Source organism: Jaculus jaculus, chromosome 11 (genome assembly GCF_020740685.1).
Source record: "Jaculus jaculus isolate mJacJac1 chromosome 11, mJacJac1.mat.Y.cur, whole genome shotgun sequence".
In the NCBI taxonomy this organism is placed as follows: domain Eukaryota; kingdom Metazoa; phylum Chordata; class Mammalia; order Rodentia; family Dipodidae; genus Jaculus; species Jaculus jaculus.
The window spans coordinates 93,574,399-93,599,112 of NC_059112.1; the positions used below are offsets into that span (position 1 = coordinate 93,574,399).

Genomic DNA, 24,714 nt, shown 5'->3' on the forward strand with positions numbered 1-24,714 from the left:
TTTGAAGAGTAATTAGTTTGGATTGATTTTCCTTCACTGCACTCCCCCTGTCGTCTCTACTTTTTACCAAATAATAGCATTAAATCTCATGGCCTACTTCCATTTCTCAGGACTAGATACAATGAGAGGCTGAAGAAGCAGGCCAGCACCAGGGCCTTGGGTGTGGGAGGACAGACTGGATGACAACAGGAACTGTAGTGTGTGCCAGAGGTCTGAAACTGGCATGGACCATGATCTGATCAGGGAATTCCAGTTGCCTTTCTCCTTCATACCACAGAATTACCCAGAGCATATCTAGGGAAAATGTGAGACTGTGCTTGAACTTGCTAACAGTATACTTATGCAGTTAATTTTACTAATGATGTTTGTTTCCATTTCTGTTAAAGATAGTAGAAATATATTACTAAAATAAAGATTTCGTGCTCGCTTCAGCAGCACACAAACTAAAATTGGTACAATTCAGAGAAAATTAGCCTGACAAGCAAATTTGTGAAGCATTCCTTTTTCTTTTTTCTTTCAAGGTAGGGTCTTGCTCTAGCCCAGGCTGACCTGGAATTCATTATGTAGTCTCAGGGTGGCCTCGGACTCACAGCAATCTTCCTACCTCTGCCTCCCAAGTGCTGGGATTTAAGGCGTTCACCACCATGCCCAGCTTTCATATATTTTTTTTAAAGATTCCAATCTGGGGTTTTTAATATGAAGTAGGTGTGGGGACAGCTTATAAATAAAGATATTAGGTTAGATGTTTTTAAGGTTCTTTTAAAATATTTTATTCATTCATTAGATAGACACACAGAGAGAGAGCATGTCAAAGCCTCTTGCTGCTGCAAATTAATTTTAGATACATGGACTACTTTGTGCATCTGGGTACCAGGGAATCAAGCCCAGGCTGGCCAGCTTTATAAGCAAGTACCTTTAACTGCTGAGCTATCTTCCCCACAGTTTTAAGCTTTTTAATGTCATGAAACCTATGCACACTTGTCAGAAAAATGTGCATGTATCAGAAATTTTTATTTTTACTAATTAATAAAAATTTTTAATTTTGATTTAGTTCATTGCTAGTTTTTTCGCAGAGACAGTGATACTAAAATGAGGTTGTAAGTTTAATTTCCATATGGGACATTGGCTACATGTACACTATGGTGACATGGATTGGTTTTAACTCTTTTTGAATGTGAACATGCATATGTTTAGCCACACAATCAGCATGTCATTGATTATGATAAGGTTGGGTGAAATTACATAAGTCATAGCTGAAAACCTTGGAATGCCTAAGTATATGCTACATTATGTTTAAGAATAATAAAAAAGCGTATTTTTCTTTTGTAACTGCCTTAAGTTTTGATTATCTTAGAGTATGCAGTTGCTGTGTAGATTTTTTTTTTAATTCCTCTTAAAAACTGATTGAAATGGGTTTAGTACACCCCCTTAAAATGACTGCAAGATCTCAGGTTCAGTAGGGATGGCTGATTGGGGTGGTAAGCTGTGCTTCCTGAAGCTTGTGTGCATTTATGTTAAATCTGGTCATACCTGATATATTACTAGGCTTGCCTTTCTGTTAATTTGGGTACATTTGTTATTTTCTCTCTTTAGATGTACAGAATCGTAATTGTTAATCTTAGTGGAAACCTAACAGAAAAATAATCTTTATTATTAGTGGTTGGTCCTCAAATCATTTTGACATCTTCTTCCCTTAACTTTACTTTTTTTTCCTAATTTATCTCTGAAGCTTACATGCTGATATATAGCCTAGTAGAAGAAAAGTAGTAACAGATAAGGTACAGTTTTTTTTGTTTTGTTTTTTTTTGAGGCAAGCCCAGCAGACTGACCTTTTTTATATAAGAGAGAGGGAAAGAGAATTGGTGTGCCAGGGCCTCCAGGTACTGCAACTGAACTCCAGATGCATGCACCACCTTGTGTGCACATGCGACCATGCACATTTGTGTCTCTTTGTGTGTCTGGCTTACATGGGATCTGGAGAGTCAAACATAGGTCCTTAGGTTTTGCAGGCAAGTGCTTTAATCACTAAGCCATCTGTCCAGCCCCAGATCAAGTACATTTTTATCACTTGGCCACCTCCAGTCTGTTCAGTGGAGCTGAATACACAATGATAATGAAGAGAAAGATGGCAGAAAACCCAGCAAGAGGGCAAGAGCTACAGTAGAGGCACATGCCAACATGGTTTCCAAGTGATGCTGAGTTAAATATGCCCTGAGCAGTCCTGTGTCCCACCTTCCTGTTGATAGATCAGTTTCCTGTGTTCCCTCTTTGAGATATACTATCAGAAACTGAAATGGTATTATTCAAAGTATTTGTTTATTTGCTCACTCATTCATTTAGAAAATGTCAAATGTTTATGGGGGATCTAGAGATTTTGAACTTGGGTAGTCTGAGGCACCTTCAGACCCTCATGTTTGTGTAGGAACTGCACTTAACCACTGAGCCATCTCTCTAGCCCAAAATGTGAAATGTTTAATAGTAAATTTACAAGGAAAGTGAATGTTCATGCTACTATTATTTTCCTTAAGAGAGTGATTTCTAAAGTCAGGTACATGACACATACAAGCACATCCACATATGTGCTAATCACTATTTCAAAGTGTTACAGAAGCAAAGTTGGAGATCCCAAATATGAACAAATAAAGTTAAACATCATGTATTTTATAGACCATACAAACTGAATCTGTACAGTCCCAGAGCACGAAACAAAAAATGGGAATACCCAGATCTTTGTGTGTCTGTGTTGGGGAAGTATTAGACAGATGCTCCACGTCTGCATGGAAGCAGCTTCTGTCCTTGGTGTAACGTTAGTAGACTCTAGTAATATCTAAAAGTGGTCTATTGTGTTTGATGAATACCAAGTCTAAGTGACCCTTACAACTTAGTACTACTAGTAACAGCTCTTGGCCATCATCTGAAAAATGAAAAAATTAAGTTTTAAGTCTATTTCAGTGATGAGCTCATAGGACCCTCAGGATCTCTGCTTTGGTAGGTGTTGAGTGTCCTCAGGGTCTGTCTGCTTCCCCCTAGTGCAGATTATTAAATTCGCCATGGAAGCAACACTCTTGCTCATCTCCCCAATTCCTCCATGGTTTCAGCTGTGACTTGGCTGAAATGCAAGGGGTAGTTTATCTCCTCTGGTCTTGCTATCTTCTGAAAAAGAAAAACAGATTCTCCAATGGACTATGAAGTCATCATAGTTTACATGGGATAAGCATTATTAATTTAGGGAAAATTGATGTATGAAACCCCTCTTTTAGCCAAAGACTAATGAGAGCTTGACACTGGAGAGCATAATCTTTGTCCATAGGATTCTGATGTGCTTCCCAATTCCAGATATGGGTTCCTTTATACTGAGTGGATCTCTTAGCCAATCAGAAAGCTATTGGTTACCCACCAGGGATGTGTGCCACTATTCCACTAGCATGTACATCCTGTTAGGGTGAAGTAGACTTAAAACTCACCCACCACAGCTTAGGGAATTTTGCAGAAGAGGGATCAGAAAGATTGTTAAGAGCCACAGTTTGAGACATCATGCCCAGAAGCATTCTCTCCCCCCCAAAATAGCTGACTGCTATTCCCACAACACATAAACCACAACCTCATAGGGAATACCTGCTACCTCACTGAGGAGGTTCCCTAGTGGAATGGGGGCTGGAATGAGGGAAAAGAAGGTACCAATGAATACATGATATATCCATATGAAATATATTGTTAATAATAATAACAAAAAGATTTAATGAAAAAATAATCAACTAATATGTTTCAGTGAAATAAAACAGAAATTCTAACAAGTGAAAAGAAAAAAGAAAAGGAAATTTAAAGTCTTTTGTTGTTGTTGTTAAAACCAAAGAAAGGAGTGCTTTCAGCTTGTTAGGACCTTCTCAAGCCCCATCAAGGAATCTTGAAGATTAACTTACAAGCATGGAATAGAGTGCAGTGTTAGAGAAATAAAGTATAAGTGTTCTCTTTTAAAATAATTTTATTTATTTACAAGCAAGAGAGTGGGTGAGTTTGGGAGCACCAGAGCTTCTTGCCCCTGCAAATCAACTCCAGATACATGTACCACTTTGTGGATCTATCTGGCTTTATGTAGGCACTGGGGATTCAAGCCCAGGCCTGCAGGCTTTACAAGCAAGCACCTTTAATTACTGAGCCATCTCCCCAGCCCCAAGTATCAGTATTCTTGTCACCTGTGAAAACTTTCCCACCAAAGATTATTACCATTGTACCTTGAGAAATGGTCTTCTGAATTTGAGGCCAGAGCATGTGTTCCTCCAGAAATATTGTAAACATAATCCTGTCTATATTTTAAAATCTAGCACAAATAAATGATTGTCTAGCATGAATATGAGCCTTTGGGGAACAAAACTCTGAAATCAAATTGGTGTGGCCATGGGAAAGTTAAAAATAAGCATAACACTTTGCTGTCACGCAAGGCAGCTGAGCAGTAGGCAGATGCACAGATTTCCTTTGCACCTTCTCAGCAGGACTCCTTCAGAGATAAGGCAAAAATCCACAGAAATGACAAGCAAGAAATGTACTGGAAAAAGCTTCCACAGGTCTCCCATCTTTTTTTTTTTTTTTAACTTAAAACCTTTTTGCAACCTTAAAAACTTTTTTATTTAAGAGAGAGAGAGAGAAAGAAAACGAGAGTGGTCACACCAGCACCTCTTCCCACTGCAAATGAACTACATACATGTGCCACTTTGTGCAGCTGGTTTTACATGGGTACTGGAGAATAGAACCTTAGCTGACAGTCTTTGCAAGCAAGCACCTTTAACCACTCATCTCTCCAGGCTGCAAATTGTTTTTCATTACTAAAGTTATTATCTAGTTTATTTATATCTGCTTACCTGTGAAAGAAAAATATATAACTAATATCCATTAATGAACTAGATTGAATCTATGTGCAATTGCAAACCAGTAATATATATAATCTGGTCTGGTAAAACTACTAGTGATGTATTATAACCAACTTGTTGACCAGTATCCCTTTTCTCTTGTTTGGTCTTAGGGGTTTGACCCACCACATCTAAGTGACACAAGAACTATTTACATAGCCAACAGATTTCCTCAAAATGGACTTTACACACCTCAGAAATTTATAGACAACCGGATTGTTTCATCTAAGGTAAGGATGAACATTTTACTATTAAAACGGTAGATATGGGGCTGGGGATGTAGCTCAGTTGGTAGAATGATTGCCTAATATTCATGAGGCCCTGGGTTCATTTTCTAGCACCTCATAACCAGGCATGTATAATCCCAGCACTCAGGAGATAGAGGAAGGAGAGAATCAGAAGTTCAAGGTCACCATCAGGCTATGATACATGAGACCCTGTTTCAAAAGAAATTGATATATAACATTGAAAGTGATTGATTGTATGTGCAAGTGTACATTTATATCCTTACAAAGTTAAGAAGTGAAATGATATGTGAAACAAATGAAGCTGCCAGTTGTTGCCAGGTTAATGCCAAATAGTTACCTCTAGTTGTAGCTATGCTAAGACACAAATATTCATACTAAATGTCAGATACTGTATTTGTTTCTTCTCATATCATTTACTCCTTGCAACAACCTTATGAGAGAGCTGTTATTAAATGTAGTTTACAAAATATTATCCTAGTTTCTTCAATTTAAGTGTTTGGAAATTGAATAATTCTTCCAAGATTGTAATTGGCTTGAAGAGTTTGGACTTAGTTCCCTGTGACGTTAAAGTCTACTTGCTACAGTGCTACTTCTGTAAACATTACGTTCCGAAGTTCTCCTTCGAGCCTAGCTGTTGCTTGAGAGGATACCTACTCTGACCATATCACTTGCAGTATCACAGCTCACAATGAGTTTGCTGTTGTGACTTTGCTAGATTCTAGCATGCTTTCTCCACAGCATTTAAAATGTAAAATTATGGAGACCCCACCTGCTAGTTTAGCAGAAGCAGACAGCCAGGTCTTTGTACCCCAGTCCACACATACCTTTGGGACCCCAACACAGAGGGCATAGGCAGTGGAAGGCAGACCAGCACCTGGCCCACAGCCAACACTGTCAGCAGAAAGAAGACCCTGGTATTTGGCCCACAGGGAAAAACTCCAGCTTACCAGATCTTCTGGGTACAATCAAGGAAGTCCTAAAAAGAAAGTTTATAAGCATAAGTGAGCATACTAAATATTCTGAGTGATCTCAAACAATCTATTGCTGCAACTTACAGTACTAAAAAAACATGATGCCAGACTCCAAGAAATAATAAAGACAAGGTCATAAATTAATGGAATAGGTACTCAAGGAATAATACACAAAAACAAAATTGGTTCTTTGAAAAGGTAAACAAGTTGGACAAACTCCTAGCCAAACTAACCAAGAAAAGAGAGAGAATACCCAAATAAATAAAATTAGAGGGCTGGGGAGATGGCTTAGTGGCTAAGGCACTTGCCTATGAAGCCAAAGTACCAGGTTCAATTCCCAGGACCCATGTAAGCCAGATGCACAAGGTGGTGCATGCATCTGGAGTTTGTTTGCAGCAGCTAGAGGCCCTAGTGTGCCCATTCTCTGTATATATCTGCCTGCTTCTTTCTCTCTGTCTCCCTCCCCCCCCCCGTGTCTCATTAATTAATTAATTAAATTAGAGATGAAAAGGAAGTTATTACAATAGACCCTAATGAAATCAGAAGATTGTTAAGGAATAGTATGAAAACTTATATTCTAAAAAGTTAGATGAAATGGATAGATTTCTAAATGCATATGCCCTATTAAAATTAAAGCCAGCTGGGTGTGGTGGTGCACACCTTTAATCCCAGCACTCGGGAGGCAGAGGTAGGAGGATCACCGTGAGTTCAAGGCCACCCTGAGACTACAGAGCTAATTCCAGGTCAGCCTGGACCAGAGTGAGACCCTACCTTGAAAAACCAAAAAAAAAAAAAAAAAAATTAAAGCCAGAAAATATAAGCAATTTAGACAGGCCCATAATAGTAGTATAGTAGGAACAATAATTAAGTCTCCTTACAAGGAAAAGCTGAGGACCAAGTGAATATACTGCTGAATTCTACCAAAATCTTTTTTTTTTTTTTTTTTGGTTTTTTGAGGTAGGGTCTTACTCTAGCCCAGGCTGACCTGGAATTCACTATGTAATCTCAGGGTGGCCTCGATCTCACAGCAATCCACCTACCTCTGCCTCCCGAGTGCTGGGATTAAAGGCATGTGCCACCATGCCTGGCTTCTATCAAACTCTTAATACTAACACTTGTTAAAGTGTTTCACAAAATAAAAAGAGAAGGAATACTACCAAACTGATTCTATAATGCTACTATCATCCTGACACCAAAACCAGATAAAGACACAACAAAAAACTAAAGACCAATTTCCTCAATGAGCATGGCTGCAAAAATTCTCAATAAAATTACTTGCATACGTGATTTGAGAACACATTAAGAGTAGCATGGGGGCTGGAGAGATGGTGTAGCGGTTAAGCGCTTGCCTATGAAGCCTAAGGACCCCGGTTCGAGGCTCGGTTCCCCAGGTCCCACGTTAGCCAGATGCACAAGGGGGCGCATGCGTCTGGAATTCGTTTGCAGAGGCTGGAAGCCCTGGCGCGCCCATTCTCTCTCTCTCCCTCTATCTGTCTTCCTCTCTGTGTCTGTTGCTCTCAAATAAATAAATAAAAAATTTGAAAAAAAAAAACTTTAAAAAAAAAAAGAGTAGCATGGTAGCACATGCCTTTAATCCCAGCACTCGGGAGGCAGAGGTAGGAGGATCACTGAGTTCAAGACCACCCTGAGACTACATAGTGAATTCCAGGTCAACTTCCTGGGCTACTGCAAGACCCTACCTCAAAAAACAAACAAACAAAAAGAATAGATAGGGGGCTGTAGAGATGGCTTAGTGGTTAGGGTGTTTGCCTGTGAAGCCAAAGGGCCCAGGTTCAATTCCCAGGATCTGGGTAAGCCAGATGTACAAGGAGCACATGTGTCTGGAGTTCATTTGCAGTGGCTAGAGGCCCTGGCACACCCATTCTTTATCTGTCTGTCTGTGTGTCTGTCTCTCTCTCTCGCTCTCTCTTCGCAAATAAATTTATTTTTTTAATAAAAAAAAGAATAGGTAGCAGGGTATGGTGGTGCATGCCTTTAATCCCAGTACTTAAGAGGCAGAAGTAGGATTGCCAAGAATTTGAGGCCACCTGAGACTACATAGTGAATTCCAGGTCATCCTGGGCTGGAGTGAGACCCTACCTCAAAAACAACCCCCATACACACATGTGCAAAAGAATAGCTAGGAAATGGCAAAAGAACCCAAGTTCTATTCCTCAGGACTCACATAAGCCAGATACACATGGTGGCACACATGTCTGAAGTTCACTTGCAGGGGCTAGAGGCCCTGGCATGTCCATTCATATTTTCTCTCTGGTCTCTCTCAAGTAAATAAATAAAAATAAAAATAAAGAACAGCTAGGAAATGGCATCAGCATAAATGTCCACCAACTGATGACTGGATAATGAAAATGTGGAACATGTACATGATGGAGTTTTTACCCAGCTATAGAGAAAAGTGAAGTTAAGATATTTGTAGGAAAATAGATGGAATTGAAAAAACATATATACTAACTGAGGTAACCTAAGCCCAGAAGACAAAATTCCCATGTTTTCCTATGTAGATCCTAACTTAATGTTTGTGTATATGTAAATAAGAAGATTGAGAGTGAGTATGTATATGTAGGCTATGATTTGAGAGAGGAGGCTACAGGAGGGGAATAAGAGGTGAGAAGTGGGAAAAGGACAAAAGGAAACTAATATGAAAGCAGAAAGGAGTCTGAGTCGGGTGGGGGGGAAGCACTTACAAGAGGGGAGGAGGAAGGAAAGAATGGGGAAGGCAAACAAAATAATGGTATGAAAATACCATAATAAAACCTAATAACATAACTTTAAATTTTAATTTAAAAATGTAAAATTTGGGCTTGGAGTAATATATTCCAAGTTCTGAAAGATAACAACTGTCAACCAAGGTTACTTTGTCCTGCAAAGCTATCCATTCAAATAGACAGAGAAAGCACTCAGGAGGCAGAGGTAGGAGGATTGCCATGAGTTCAAGGCCACCCTGAGAATAGAGTGAATTCCAAATCAGCCTGTGCTAGAGTGAAACCCTACCTCAAAAAACCAAAATTAAAATAAAAAGAAGAGGAGGAGGAATAAGAAGAAAAGAGGGAGCTGGAGAGATGGCTTAGTGGTTAAGGCGCTTGCCTACGAAGCCTAAGGACCCAGGTTCAACTCCCCAGAACACAAGTAAACCAGATGCACATGCTGCAGCATGTATCTGGAGTTTATTTGCAGTGAATGCCCTGGCACAAACATTCTCTTTTTCTCTTTCCCTCAATCCCTCAATAAAGAAGTAAAAATAAAATTTTTAAATTTTTTAAAAAGAAAAAAAAATAGACGGAGAAATAAGGACATTCCGTGACAAAAGCAGGTTAAAGGAGTATTTGAAGACAAAACCAGCTCTACAGAAAATACTTGATAGAATCCTCCATACTGAAGAAAAGGAAAAGCACACATATAAGGAACCTAGAAAAAACAAGCAACACTCAAATACTAGTTACCACAAGAGAGCACAGGTAGAACCAGAACCACAAAAAAAAAAAATGACAAACATAAATACACACCTTTCAATAATATCTCTTAATATCAGCGGCCTCAATGCCCCATGAAAAGACATAGGTTTGCAGACTGGGTTAAAAAGCAGGATCTTATAATTTGTTGTCTCCAAGAAACTCACCTTTCTACAAAGGATAGACATTACCTTAGGGTGAAAGATTGGAAAACGGTGTTTCAAGCAAATGGGCCTAGAAAAGAAGCAGGGGTTGCTATCCTAATATCTGACAAGGTAGACTTTAGTCCAATGTTACTCAAGAAAGATAAGGAAGGTCACTTTATATTGATTAAGGGCACACTCCAACAGGAGGACATACAATCCTAAACATATATGCACCTAACACAGGGGCTCCCAAATTCATCAAACAAACACTATTAGAACTAAGGTCACAGATAACACCAAACACAGTGGTGGTGGGTGACTTTAACACCCCACTCTCATCAATATACAGGTCATCCCAGGAAAAAATAAACAGAGAGACATCTGGACTAAATGAGGTCACAGAACGAACGGACCTAACAGATATCTACAGAACATTTCATCCAAATACTGCTGAATATACATTCTTTTCAGCAGCACATGGAACATTCTCTAAAATAGACCATATATTAGGACACAAAGCAAATCTTAACAAATTCAGGAAAATTGAAATAATTCCTTGCATTCTATCTGACCACAATGGAATTAAACTACAAATCAGTAGCAAGAAAGGCTATAGAGCATACACAAAATCATGGAAACTAAAGAATACCCTACTTAATGATGGATGGGTCAATGAAGAAATCAAGAAGGAAATCAAAAAATTTATAGAGTCAAACGATAATGAGAACACAACATATCAAAATCTCTGGGACACAATGAAGGCAGTTCTAAGAGGCAAATTTATAGCCTTAAGTGCCTACATTAAGAAATTAGAAAGGTCGCAAGTAAACGACCTAATACTTCACCTTAAAGCTTGGGAAAAGAACAACAAGGCAAACCAAAAGTCAGTAGATGGGAAGAAATAATAAAGATTAGGGTAGAATTAATGAAATAGAAACAAAAAAAAAAAAAAAAAAACAAAGAATTAATGAAACAAAGAGTTGGTTCTTTGAAAGGATAAACAAGATTGATAAACCCTTAGCAAATCTGACCAAAAGAAAGAGAGAAGAGACACAAATTAATAAAATCAGAGATGAAAAAAGTAACATCATAACAGATTCCAGAGAAATTCAAAAAATCATAGAGACATACTATAAAAGCATATACTCCACAAAGTATGAAAATCTGAAAGAAATGGATGATTTCCTTGACTTATATGACCTACCTAAATTAAATCAAGATGAGATTAATCACTTAAATAGACCTATAACAAGCATGGAGACCCGAACAGTTATCAATGATCTCCCAACTAAAAAAAGCCCAGGCCCAGATGGATTCACTGCTGAATTTTACCAGGCCTTTAAGGAAGAGCTGACACCATTGCTTCTTAAGCTTTTCCAGGAAATAGAAAAAGAAGGAATTCTACCAAACTCTTAAGAGGCCAGCATCATCCTGATACCAAAACCAGGCAAAGATAGAACAAAAAAAGAAAATTACAGACCAATTTCCCTCATGAGCATAGATGCAAAAATTCTCAACAAAATATTGGCAAACAGAATACAAGAGTATATCAGAAAGATCATTCACCCTGAGCAAGTAGGCTTTATCCCAGAGATGCGGGGATGGTTCAATATATGGAAATATATAAATGTAATACATTATATAAATGGGTTGAAGGACAAAAATCACATGATCATCGGAGTAGACACAGAGAAAGCATTTGACAAAATCCAACATCCCTTCATGATAAAAGCCCTACAGAGACTGGGAATAGAAGGAATATATCTCAATATAATAAAAGCTATTTATGGCAAGCCTACAGCCAACATATTACTAAATGGGGAAAAACTGGAAGCTTTTCCACTAAAATCAGGAACAAGACAAGGGTGTCCACTGTCCCCACTTTTATTTAATATAGTTTAATATAATACATATAATATTAATATTATTCATAATATATTAATAATATTTAATATAATATAGTTTAATATAGTGTTGGAAGTCTTAGCCATAGCAATAAGGCAAGAGACACAGATAAAAGGGATACAAATTGGAAAGGAAGAGATCAAGTTATCATTATTTGCAGATGACATGATTCTGTACATAAAGGACCATAAAGACTCTACTAGCAAACTGTTGGAGCTGATCAAAATCTACAGCCATGTAGCAGGATACAAAATAAATACACAGAAATCAGTAGCCTTCATATATGCTAACAACAAACACACAGAGGATGAAATCAGAGAATCACTCCCATTCATAATTGCATCCAAAAAAAATAAAGTACCTTGGAATAAACCTAACCAAGGAAGTAAAGAATCTCTACAATGAGAACTTTAAAACACTCAAGCGAGAAATTGCAGAAGACACTAGAAAGTGGAGAAACATCCCTTGTTCCTGGATTGGAAGAATCAATATTGTGAAAATGGCAATCTTCCCTAAAGCAAAGTATACATTTAATGCAATCCCTATCAAAATTCCAAAGGCATTCTTCATGGAAATAGAAAAACAATCCAAAAATTCATTTGGAATCACAAAAAACCTCGAATATCTAAAATAATACTGAGCAACAAAAATAAGGCTGGTGGTATCAAGACACCTAATTTTAACCTATACTACAGAACCATAGTAACAAAAACAGCATGGTATTGGCACAAAAACAGACATGTAGATCAATGGAACAGAATAGAGGACCCAGATGTAAGTCCAGGTAGCTATAGCCACCTGACATTCACTAAAAATGCCAAAAAAAAAATACTCATTGGAGAAAAGACAGCCTCTTCAGCAAATGGTTTTGGGAAAACTGGATATATATCTGTAGAAGGATGAAAATAGATTCTTCTCTCTCTCCATGCACAAGAATTAAGTCCAAATGGATTAAAGACCTTAACATCAGACCTGAAACTCTGAAACTGCCAGAGGAAAAAGTAGGGGAAACCCTTCAACATATTGGTCTTGGCAAAGACTTTCTGAATACAACCCCAATTACTCAGGCAATAAAACCACAGATTAATCACTGGGACCTCATGAAATTACAAAGATTTTGCACTGCAAAGGACACAGTGAAAAAAAGCAGAGGCAGCCTACAGAATGGGAAAAAATCTTCGCCAGCTATATATCTGATAGAGGATTAATATCTAGGATATACAAAGAACTCAAAAAGTTAACTAATAGAGAACCAAATAAGCCAATCAAAAAATGGGCTATGGAGCTAAATAGAGCATTCTCAAAGGAAGAAATATGAATGGCATGTAAGCATCTAAAAGAATGTTCTATGTCACTAGTCATCAGGGAAATGCAGATTAAAACTACATTGAGATTCCATCTCACTCCTGTCAGATTGGCTGCCATCATGAAAACAACCATATTTATTGCTGCTCAATTTATAATAGCTGGGAAATGGAACCAGCCTAGATGTCCCTCAACTGATGAGTGGATAATGAAGATATAGCAAATTTATACAATGGAGTTCTACTCAGCGGTAAAGAAAAATGAAGTTATGAAATTTGCAGAAAAATGGATGGATCTGGAAAGGATTATACTAAGTGAGGTAACCCAGGCCCAGAAAGTCAAGCACCACATGTTCTCCCTCATATGTGGATCCTAGCTACAGATGATTGGGCTTCTGCATGAGAAGGAAAATACTTAGTAGCAGAGGCCAGTAAGTTAAAAAGGAGATATAAAGGGAAGAGAAAGGAAGGGAGGAGGGTACTTAATAGGTTGATATTGTATATATGTAAGTAGAATGATTGAGATGGGGAGGTAATATGATGGAGAATGGAATTTCAAAGGGTAAAGTGTCGGGGGGAGGGAGGGAATTATCATGGGATTTTTTTTTCTAATCATGGAAAATGTTAATAAAAATTTAAAAAATAATGCCGGGTGTGGTGGCGCATGCCTTTAATCCCTGCACTTGGGAGGCAGAGGTAGGAGGATCACCATGAGTTCGAGGCCACCCTGAGATTACCTAGTGGATTCCAGGTCAGCCTGGGCTAGAGTGAGACCCTACCTTGAAAAACCAAAAAAAAAAAAAAAAAAAAATTTAAAAATAAAATTTAAAAAAAAAATCAAATTCAGTCAGAAACGATGACTGCATGATAATCATATAGCATCCAGATGCATCTAATCCAGCATCTGACCTTAATCCAGAAGTCTGGGTTGTTTCTAATATTATTTAGTTTGCTACTTGACAAAATTAGTTGTTTCAATGAAGTTTCATGAGGAGGAAAAAAGGAACATTATTTTTATGCCTTTTTTTTCATTTTAAAATGGGAGTGCCTTTCAAATCAAATAAAAAAAATCAAATAAATGCTGTCACTTTGAAAAAAATAAAAATGTAAAATTTTAGGGACTAGAGAGATGGCACAGGGGTTAAGGTGCTTGCCTGCAAAACCTAACAACCCTGCCTCTATTCCCCAGTATCTGCATAAAGCCAGGTGCACAGGATGGCACATGCATCTGGAGCTTTCAGTGGCTACGGGCCCTGGCACTCCCATCTCAGTCATATTCTCCCTTCCCCATCCTCCCCCCACCCCCGCCTTCTCTCACTCACTGCTTGCAAATAAGTGTTTTTAAAGCTCTCTGGACTGTACTATCTTCTGACCCACAAAGCCACTCTGCAGACACGTGCTGCTATCTTCCTGAAACGTTCTCCTTCATTTCACTTTCAGTTTGCAACCTCTAGGGTTATGTTTTTCTCACTTGCTGCTTTTCCTTTGAAGGATTTTGTGTGTATTTTACCCTTGACTACAATTTTTGATGTTTAGTAATCCTGACTTCCTCTATTTAATACCAATCTTCTTAGTTTCTCTGTCTTGGGTGTCTTAAATGTAGATGCATAATGTCTTTATTTCATTGTCCATAGTACCTTCCTTATTAAATGTACACTTCCTTTAAAAATATTTCATTTGGTTTGGAGAGATGGCTTAACGGTTAAGACATTGCCTGCAAAGCCAAAGGATCACGGTGCTCTTCCCCAGGAACCATATAAGCCAGATGTACAAGGTGGCACATGCATTTGGAGTTCATTTGCAGTGGCTGGAGGCCCTGGCACACCCATTCTCATTCTCTCTCTCCCCCTCTTTCTTGCTCTCAAATAAATAAATAAAATATATTTAAAAAAATATTTTATCACCTTGTTTTAGTTTTCTTACTTATGTTAGACCTTAGAGGAAAAGAATTAATTACAAAGTTTTACATAATTGTGGGGAACTTTAACTAACTCATTTGTAATAATAATTATAACTCATAGATTTAAAGAACTTTAAATCTCAATTGTTTTTCTTAAAAGTATTTTCAGGGGCTGGAGAGATGGCTTAGCAGTTAAGTGCTTGCCTGTGAAGTCTAAGGACCCCGGTTCGAGGCTCAGTTCCCCAGGTCCCACGTTAGCCAGATGCACAAGGGGGCGCACGCGTCTGGAGTTCGTTTGCAGAGGCTGGAAGTCCTGGCGCGCCCATTCTCTCTCTCTCCCTCTATCTGTCTTTCTCTCTGTGTCTGTCGCTCTCAAATAAATAAATTTAAAAAAAAATTTTTAAATTAAAAAAAAAGTATTTTCATACATAATATACCACCGTTGTCTCTATTATCTCTACAGTAAGAGAACTATAGAATTTTGATTTATTCAATCTGTGGCCATGTTTGTATTTCAGGAAACATGGACATAACAGTTGTAGCATTTTGTAGATTACTTTGCTTATAAAATTATTCTCAGTTTTTCCTTTTTACCAAGAGCCAAAGGAAATTATCTTAAAACCAATTACCATATTACCAATTTATGTAATTGCTCTCTAAGATTGTAAAGGACAAAGGGTATTTTCTCTGTCGTGATTTACACATGTATGTAAACTTAGAGCATTGTCAACTTTATTCTTAGAAAGTTTTATACATGGTGCATAAGGAATTTACAAGGAAATTTTCTGACCCCTGTAGCAACAGCTGCCTTTTACTTCAGTAAGATACCTTGCCGGAGTCTCATGTACATGTAGAAACAGTGACCTACTTTTATTCCAGAAAGTTTCTGTCTATTCCTTCTTGAGCTCTAAACATAATTTTCATTCCCAGATTCTCAAGCCACTGGTGCTGCCACTACCAACAGAAAAGGCTTTTTTTTTTTTTTTTTTTTTAGTTTTTCGAGGTAGGGTTTCACTCTATCCCAGGCTGACCTAGGATTCACTTTGAAGTCTCAGGGTGGCCTCGAACTCACAGGGCTCCTCCTACCTCTGCCTCCCTAGTGCTGGGATTAAAGGCATGCGCCACCACGCCCAGCAGAAAAGACATTTTTCATGTGTTTGGATTAGGCCCTAAGAAAGATTTTAGGTACTGTGCTGTGTATTTCCCTGAGTGTTGGATTTATTGTGCTCTTCTGGAAACCTATTTATAAAATTGTTTATGTGGCAAAGGCTGATTCGGGTTTTAAAAAACTAATTTAAGAGTAACTTTAGACTAATCATATTATGTCACAGAAAATTGGGTATACAGCGTTTATAAAAATTGCAAATGAAGCCGGGCGTGGTGGCACATGCCTTCCAGAATTTGGGAGGCAAAATTAGGAGGATCACCTTGAGCTCGAGGCCACCCTGAGACTACAGAGTGAATTCCAGATTAGCCTGGGCTAGAGTGAGACCTTACCTTGAAAAACCAAAAACAAAACAACCAAAAAAAGGTAAATGAATCAGTAACTCTTAAAGCCTGACTATAGGATTTCTATCTGAAAAAAAGCCTCTTCAGTCATTTATAAATACTTATTCATTCATTAAAAATATGAAAAAGAATTTTAACTTTTTTTAAAATTTTTATTAGCATTTTCCATGATTATAAAAAAATATCCCATGGTAATTCCCTCTAATTTTTATTTTTTGAGGTAGGGTCTCCATCTAGTCCAGGCTGACCTGGAATTCACTATGTAATCTCAGGGTGGCCTTGAACTCAAAACCATCCTTCTCCCTCTGCCTCCCAAGTGCTGGGATCAAAGGCGTGTGCCACCACACCCAGCTTGAAAAAGAATTTTTAAATTGAGGCTGCAAAACTCTGATCTCCAACCATACATGTACTATAAACTGGACGTAGAGCAATCTACAGAATGACCCACAGAGAAGCTGCATTCTATTAAAAGTGTAGATAGGCTAAAGTAAAACTTCTATAAGCTGTTTTCTTTTTCATATATAATGTTAGCTTATGAGTAATGTTGTGGATAAAATGTGTACTATATAGATCATCCCTGCAATATAGCAAGATGGGCTTATTGGGTTGATTAGTAACAACAGACAATTAATTCAAGTTATATTCTACTCTTCAGTGCTTTATCAATATATTAACTCATTAAATCTTCTTTTTTTAAAAAAAGTAAAAGGCCAGCCATGGTGGCATAGCCTTTTATTTATTTTTGGTTTTTTTTATGTTTATTTATTTGAGAGAGACATAGGCAGAGAGAGAATGGGCATGCCAGGGCCTCCAGCCACTGCAAACGAACTCCAGACACATGTGCCCCCTTGTGCATCTGGCTAACGTGGGTCCTGGGGAATCGAGCCTCGAACCAGGGTCCTTAGGCTTCACAGGCAGGCGCTTAACCAGTATGCCATCTCTCCAACCCTCATTAAATCTTCTTAAGTACCCTATAAAAGTGCTTATTATCATCTTTTTGTTTTGGTTTTGGTTTTGAGGCAAGGCCTCGCTGTAGTCCAGGCTGACCTGGAACTCACTGTGGCTCAGGCTGGCCTTGTCTATACCTCATACTCCTAAGTGCTGGGATTAAAGGTGTGATCTGTCACACCTGGCTTATGATCCTCATTTTATAGGGAAATAAAACAGAGCATATAAAGAGATTAAATCCAATGTCATTTAATGTGTGTTGCAATTAAGAATTTTGCCACAGTAGTTTAGCTCCCCCGCCCCCACATACGTGCTTTTTGGCCACTATGCTCTACCATTCTTAGAGTGATGTTTTGGCAGTCTCGTGCCCTATGAATGTTTTTGGTAGTTATCCCACTGATCATTTGTAGAACATTCATATTTCTTTAACATTCTGGGTCATTTTTTATATTCTATACAATAAAATAATTGAATAATTGTGTTTCTGACACTGAGATAAATAAAACATAAGTTGAATTTTTACTTAATCAGCATTCGTATCAACTCTTCTTATTACTTGGGTTTTAGTTTTTTATAACCAAAGACCAGAATAAATTATTAAGATGTTATTTCAGATCTGTTTCTTGAACTTCTGAAAAGACCAACAACTTAATAGCAAAATTGATGGGTTCCATATTGTCTCCTGTTTCTAAAGTATATTCTGAATATCAGATCTACAACATCTGTAATATTAAGAGGACTTAGTAAATAGGATTTTACTTTTCTTATGATTGTATTATCTATATAGTCTATATTGTTTTAAAATTTTCATTCATTGATTTCTCCTTTATTTTTCCCCATAGTATACTGTGTGGAATTTTATTCCAAAAAATTTATTTGAACAATTTCGAAGAGTGGCAAACTTTTATTTCCTTATTATATTTTTGGTTCAGGTAAGTTTATCACTGAATGGATTATTTTGCAAACATAATTCATACAATATCTTAGAAAAGTATTGTTTTACTAAGGAACTTATTCTTTTAGAATTTCCTCACTATTTAGTAAATAAATGATCAAAATTATATCAAGATTTTTTTTAATTTTCTTTTCACAATTTTTATTAACATTTTCCATGATTATAAAAAATATCCCATGGTAATACCCTCCCTCCCCCCCAGGATTTTTTTTTTTTTTTTTTTTTTTTTTTTTGAGGTAGGGTCTCACTCTAGCTCAGGCTGACCTGGAATTCACTATGGAGTCTCCGGGTGGCCTCGAACTCAGGGTGATCCTCCTACCTCTGCCTCCTGAATGCTGGGATTAAAGGCGTGCGCCACCACGCCCAGTCCCCCCAGGATTTTTTTAAGTAGGCTATAAATTCTAAGATTGTGTTTTGTTTCTTAACTCATGTGATATTCTGTTGATAACTGGAATCTAAGCCAAGATATGCAGTCTCAGAATATAAATATCTTGACTGAAAATCTAGTGCTTTATTTAGCACATCTTTGCCTGTGGAATCATCTTTGTATAAAAAATTTTTGGCCTTTTTTTTCCTTTAAATTTTGTTTTTGCCAGATGTGGTGACATCAGCCAGCAATAACAGATACTCCCAAGGCTGAGGCAGAGCAAAATTGCTTGAGGCCAGGACTCTGAGGCCATCTGGGGCAACATGGCAAGACTCCCATTCCATACAGATTTCATTTAAATCTAGAATTTGGGTTTGGTATGTTTTTTCAGGGCAGGATCTCACTCTAGCTCAGGTTGACCTGAAACTCACTCTGTAGCCCAGGCTGGACTTGGACTCATGCTAATTCTCCTTCTTCAGCTCTCAAGTACTGGAACCAAAGGAGTGGGCAACCACACTTGGCCTGAACCTAGAATTTTAAATTTAAAAAAAATATATTAATTTTTTTTGAGACAGGGTCTCAAGTAGCCCAGGGTGGTTATAAACTAATCCTTCTGCCTCCCAAATCCTGAGATTACAGATATGTACCACCATACTCAGCCAATAATACTAATTTTCAAGTGTCCACTTGAATAAGACTCTTTATGTAGGAGAACTTTCTTTTGGCCAAAATCTGTATTCATCATAAACTATTCAATAACTGAATTTTTGTATTGTGCATTTTAAAATATATATCAAGCTGGCAGTGGTAGCACACGCCTTTAATCCCAGCACTTGGGAGGCAGAGGTAGGAGTATTGTTGGGAGTTCAAGACCACCCTGAAACAACCAAGTGAATACCAGATCAGCCTAGGCTAGAATGAGACCCTACCTCAAAAACAAAAAAAATAATATATGTATGTGTGTGTGTGTATGTATGTGTATATATATATATATATATGTATATATGTATATATGTATATGTGCGTGTGTGTGTGTGTATGTATATATATCAAAATATCAATGGAAAAGCCCATGAACCTTGACAATAAGTCAGGATGTAAATATGGGGATTACTATTTTCCTATAAGAAGCTTATTTTCTGATAAAACTTAAAGCTTTTCTTTCAGTGTGACAATAGATTTTTGTGTAAAAACTGAATTTTATGCTAGGAGAAACAAGATTTCAAAAGAAAAAGCTAGCCAAATAATGATTTTTAAACTTCAGGAAACATTTACTTTTCAAAGGCACTTTTCTCAAACAGGGAATTTCTAAATTTATATTAGAGCGTATATTTGGATTTCTTGGGGATATGTGTAGTTATACTAACTGTATTCATATACTGTGCATGCATTTGTGAAATGACTAGCTAACCTCAGGAATTCAGCATGTCTGTTGGATAGGATAAATCTCATTGGCCTATCCAAAGTAAAGAAACATTAATAAATCCCAAGTTCTTTGTTCTTACTAGCTGTGTATCAACTGCTGCAAAAACTTCTTTACTTCTCCAACAGTTTATGGAAACTTTAGTTTTATGATTTACATCACTATGGCACTGTCATTTTCCTAGCTGTTCTCCTCAAAGTCACTTGTGGGAAAATTTCTTTTTCATATTCCCATTCCTAGTTACTTTTCTCAGAATTGAGTTTATTCTGAATCCTAGCATAAACATTAATAGACTTTTCAGCATTCCTTAAGATGTACAAAGAAATGTGGAATGAGATCTGAGCAACTGTAACGCACTTCTTGAGAATATTGGGAAGAGCTGAAGTACCTGTGTGTAAAGAAAGAGTAGCAGGCATGATGGTGCGCCTGTGATCCTGTGCATACACGTCGTGTAGTCCTATAAAATGTTAGGTATCAATAATAGTGAGGTAAGAGCCAGAGCGGTGGCGCACGCCTTTGATCCCAGCACTTGGGAGGAGGAGGTAGGGGGGTCGCTGTGAATTCAAAGCCAGCCTGAGACTACATAGTGAATTCCAGGTCAGCCTGAGCTACAGTGAGACCCTCCCTCAAGAAAAAATGATAATAATATGACGTAAACAATATAAAAATGTAATGCTCTGCATTTTTTTCTTTAAATCTAGCTTATGATTGATACACCTACCAGTCCAATTACCAGTGGACTTCCATTATTCTTTGTGATAACAGTAACTGCCATAAAACAGGTAAGAAATATTTCCTGTTACTGTTTTCCCAAAATGCTATCAGAAATTGCTAGTATTGCCACTCCAAATTAACATTTATTGTGAAAGTAACTTCCATTTCAAAGTAGCAGATTTGCTTGATATGTTGATATGAGATTAAATTCAACTAATGACTCATTTATATTTCAGGTACCTTGCGACTTCATGAACAGTTAATATAAATTATTCTCTTGACACTACTAAGAATACAGATGTTGTATGTATACTAACTTATTTATAAAACATTATAATCATCTTTAAAGTTTAGTGATGTCTAAAGAAAGTACAGTTCAAAGGAATAGGTTTACAGAGTAGAATGTTTGTTGCTGGTATGAACACTCATAAAGTGCTTTCCTACTTTCTGTGGCTTTCCTTTGTGAAGTTGGCTTTTGTGTGACGTGCTACTCTTAAGAGTTACCTTCTCATTGCTAGTACAACATATTTGACAAGCAGCTTACAAGAGGGAAAGGATTTTTTCTGACTTACGGTTGTGAGACTGTTCATCACAGCAGAGGAAAACATGGCCCAAAGTAGACAACAGGGTGTCACATCTTCACACATCTGCAGGGAGGAACAGGAGTGAGCTGCAAACACTCAGAGGGTCTAGACTAATAAGCCTCAAGGTCTGCCCCCAGTGACATACCTTCCCCAGCAGGGCTCCATCTCCCAAAGGCTTTGTCAGCTATGGATTAAGTGTGAGCCTTAATCACAAACACATGAGACTATGGGGGCATTTCATACTCAAACCACCATATTCTCTGATGGAATTATGAGTTGACAAAACGGCAGTCTTTCCCTTGACCTACAGAGATATGCACAGCTTTGTCCCTGGTTCCTAGTTCATTTCCTGCCACATTTCTCTAGTGGAATTAGGAGCTCACAAAAATCTCTTATTTTAAAATATAAAGATTGTAGCCGGGCGTGGTGGCGCATGCCTTTAATCCCAGCACTCGGGAGGCAGAGGTAGGAGGATCGCCATGAGTTCAAGGCCACCCTGAGACTACAGAGTTAATTCCAGGTCAGCCTGGACCAGAGTGAGACCCTACCTCGAAAAACCAAAAAAAAAATAAAAATAAAAATAAAATAAAATATAAAGATTGCATGTTTATGGAAATAAAATTGGTAAACATTTTGGGATGAAGAATGTTACTTCATCGTAGCACACACCTTTAATTCCAGCCCTTGGGAGGCAGAAGTAGGAGGATTGTCTTTAAGTTTAAGGTTAGTGTATTAGTCAGGGTTCTCTAGAGGAACAGAATTACTAGAATGAATTATTTTGAAAAGGGAATTTATTGGATTAGCTTACAGTAGTCCAATAGCAGTTGCAGGCCCGAGAATCACCGAACCTGGTAGCTGCTCAGTCCACATGGCCAGATGCCTCAGCAGTCCCGACCCGGCACTGCAGATGGTGCCGGAAAGCCTGGAGGCTTCCTGAGGAGCTGCTGGGTTTCAATCCACGTGGGTCTTCAGTTGATGTTGGTCTTTAGTCCACACTGGTCTTCAATCCACGCTAGAAGGTAGGGAGCAGCTCCGGCAGCCAAGTGGAAGGAAGGAATGAAAAAGGGAACTCTTCTAGCCAGAGCTTCCTATATCAGGGCCGCCCACTCTGGGGGAAGGGCTTATCCTGGAGAAAGACCTCCTCCTTTAGTTGATCCTTCCTAGAAGCAGCCTGTGGATTACTAAACAGATCAAGTTGACAACACCTTAACTATCACAGTTAGCCTGGGCTACAGAGTTAGTTCCAGATCAGCCTGGACTAGAGTGAAAACCTGCTTTTAAAAAAATGATAAAAGAGAGGACTATAGATTAGTATGTTAGGGAATACTACTCACTAAGTTTGGCCTTTCTTCACTCTTCTTTTAGAGACTAGGATTTATGTCTGTAATTGAATATGCATATAAATCACTCCATATAGTTACATATTTTCTTGGTTTTACAAATGGCATTTGTTTAATCAAGTATTATATATTTAACACATTCGTCCTTTGGACTTCCTTAAGATTTATTTTTATTTATTTACATGGCGGGGTCGGAGTGGGGGGAGAATATGGACGCACCAGGTCTTCCAGCCCCTGCAGATGAACTCCAGGTACATGTGCCACGTTGTGTATCTGTCTTACGTGGGGTTCTGGGGACTCAAACCTGGACCCTTAGGCTTCATAGGCAAATGCTTAAACCACTAAACCATCTCTCCACCCCTGGACTTCTTTTCATAAATACTTTGCTCTTAGGTGATCTCATCCAGACCATCTCAATGTTTATATTTTCAAACTTATATCTATCCTGAAACTTCTTTATCAACTACACACACTTTTACACATTTTACATACAAGAATCTTACATTTATTACATTTATTCTCATTGTTCCCCCACTTACTAATGGCGCTGTCATCTTCTTACCAGCAAACCTCATCCTTTGTTTTTATCCTTGCTTTCAAGATGTACTGCATTGGTCCAAGTCACCAATCATCCTTCCCTGAACTATTGCATTATTCTCCTGTGGTAGTGTCTCACTTCCACTCTTGGGCTCCCACTGTTTCTATGCAGCCTAATTGGTCCCTTAACATGAGATCATCCTGTCCTCCCCCGCCCCCCATTTACAGTTGCTCAGTGGTTTCTTGTCAAACTCAGACAAAATGCCAGTCTTGCCCTTGATCTGCAGATATAATACACAGTTTAGCCTCTGGTTCCCAATTCATTTCTTGCCATGTTTCCTTCTTTCCTCAGTGTCTTCAGCCACAGTCTTCACTCATCCTCAAATGTAGTAAGCATGCCCCTGTCTCTGAGCTTTATGACATACAGTGTCTTCTTCCTGGAAGCTTCTTCCATTAGTAATTGCATATCGCAATCTCCCTTTTATTCAGATACTTAAACCTTAGTTTGTTGTGTTTCACCTACTCTTAACATCCTTCTGTGCTCTGTTCACAGCGCTTGCCACAATCCAGGCTCTATTGAATGACAGTTTATTAATTTATGTCATCCTTTTTCATTTATATGTAAGAGCAGAGGCTATCATGTTGTCAGTGACCCAAACAAAGCATGCACACGTGAGGACTTTGTAAACATTTGCTGAATAAGTGAACCCATTGCAGTTTTTTGAAGCAATGTAAAAGGTGATACTTTTGTTCCCTATCTCCTTTTACATGTTTGACAAATATAGTCTGCATGTAATTGGAATGCAGAGTTGAAAAAAAACTTATAGTGACTGCGCATCTGCAAAATAGCAGCTTAATAAAATAGTTGGCAATCTTTGTCCTTCCAAAATGAGCTAAAAATGCATAAAATCTAAAGAAAGGAAACAGTAAAATTAAAACTCAAACTTAGATTTCTGTGGTTGTCACATTGAGAACTAAGTTTAGACGCGAGCCAGGCATTCAAGACAAATGGAGGAAATATAAACAGTTATGTACTTTCCAAAGGGAAATTTCTTTTATAAAGGTTTTCTCCCTGTCTCAAAATTTCAGCTCCTCTTTTGTAGTAGCTGTTGCTAAGGCATACCTATTACATTGGTGTACACACAAGGTACCTGCATGTACTATTAAGGTTTATATATCTGTCACTGTAGATCACTGGAACAAATTTTGGAGAAATTATGGAAGTGCAAGTTGCTGTATTTTAACTTCCTTTTTCTCTTCTCTGTAGTCCACCTTTGTCCTTTGTACTTGTGCCAACACAAAAATACTCTATTGTCAATTGTTTTATTTCAACCTTTCCCAACTATATTGTTGTATATCATGTCTTCTCTCCAGTTGTGTAATACAAAATGAAGTGCTCTGGTAAATCAGATAGATGATCAGAGAAGATTTTTGAGGAGAAATATTATTTGCTTTATTTTTGGCATAGGTATTTGTGTAGGGTGATGGT

At 37.9% G+C, this 24,714-nt stretch overlaps 1 protein-coding gene across 5 annotated transcripts in view; it reads left to right on the forward strand.

The window, feature by feature from the left end:
• The window catches only part of Atp11b (ATPase phospholipid transporting 11B (putative)), a 114,000-nt gene that overhangs the window by 19,371 nt on the left and 69,915 nt on the right, over positions 1-24,714 (forward strand). For all 5 annotated transcript variants that reach the window (XM_045161141.1, XM_045161139.1, XM_045161140.1 and 2 more), the window contains exons 2-4: positions 5,018-5,134; positions 18,148-18,237; positions 20,752-20,832. In XM_045161141.1, coding sequence (XP_045017076.1) covers positions 5,018-5,134; positions 18,148-18,237; positions 20,752-20,832 — 288 coding nt within the window. The remainder of the gene's footprint in view (positions 1-5,017; positions 5,135-18,147; positions 18,238-20,751; positions 20,833-24,714) is intronic.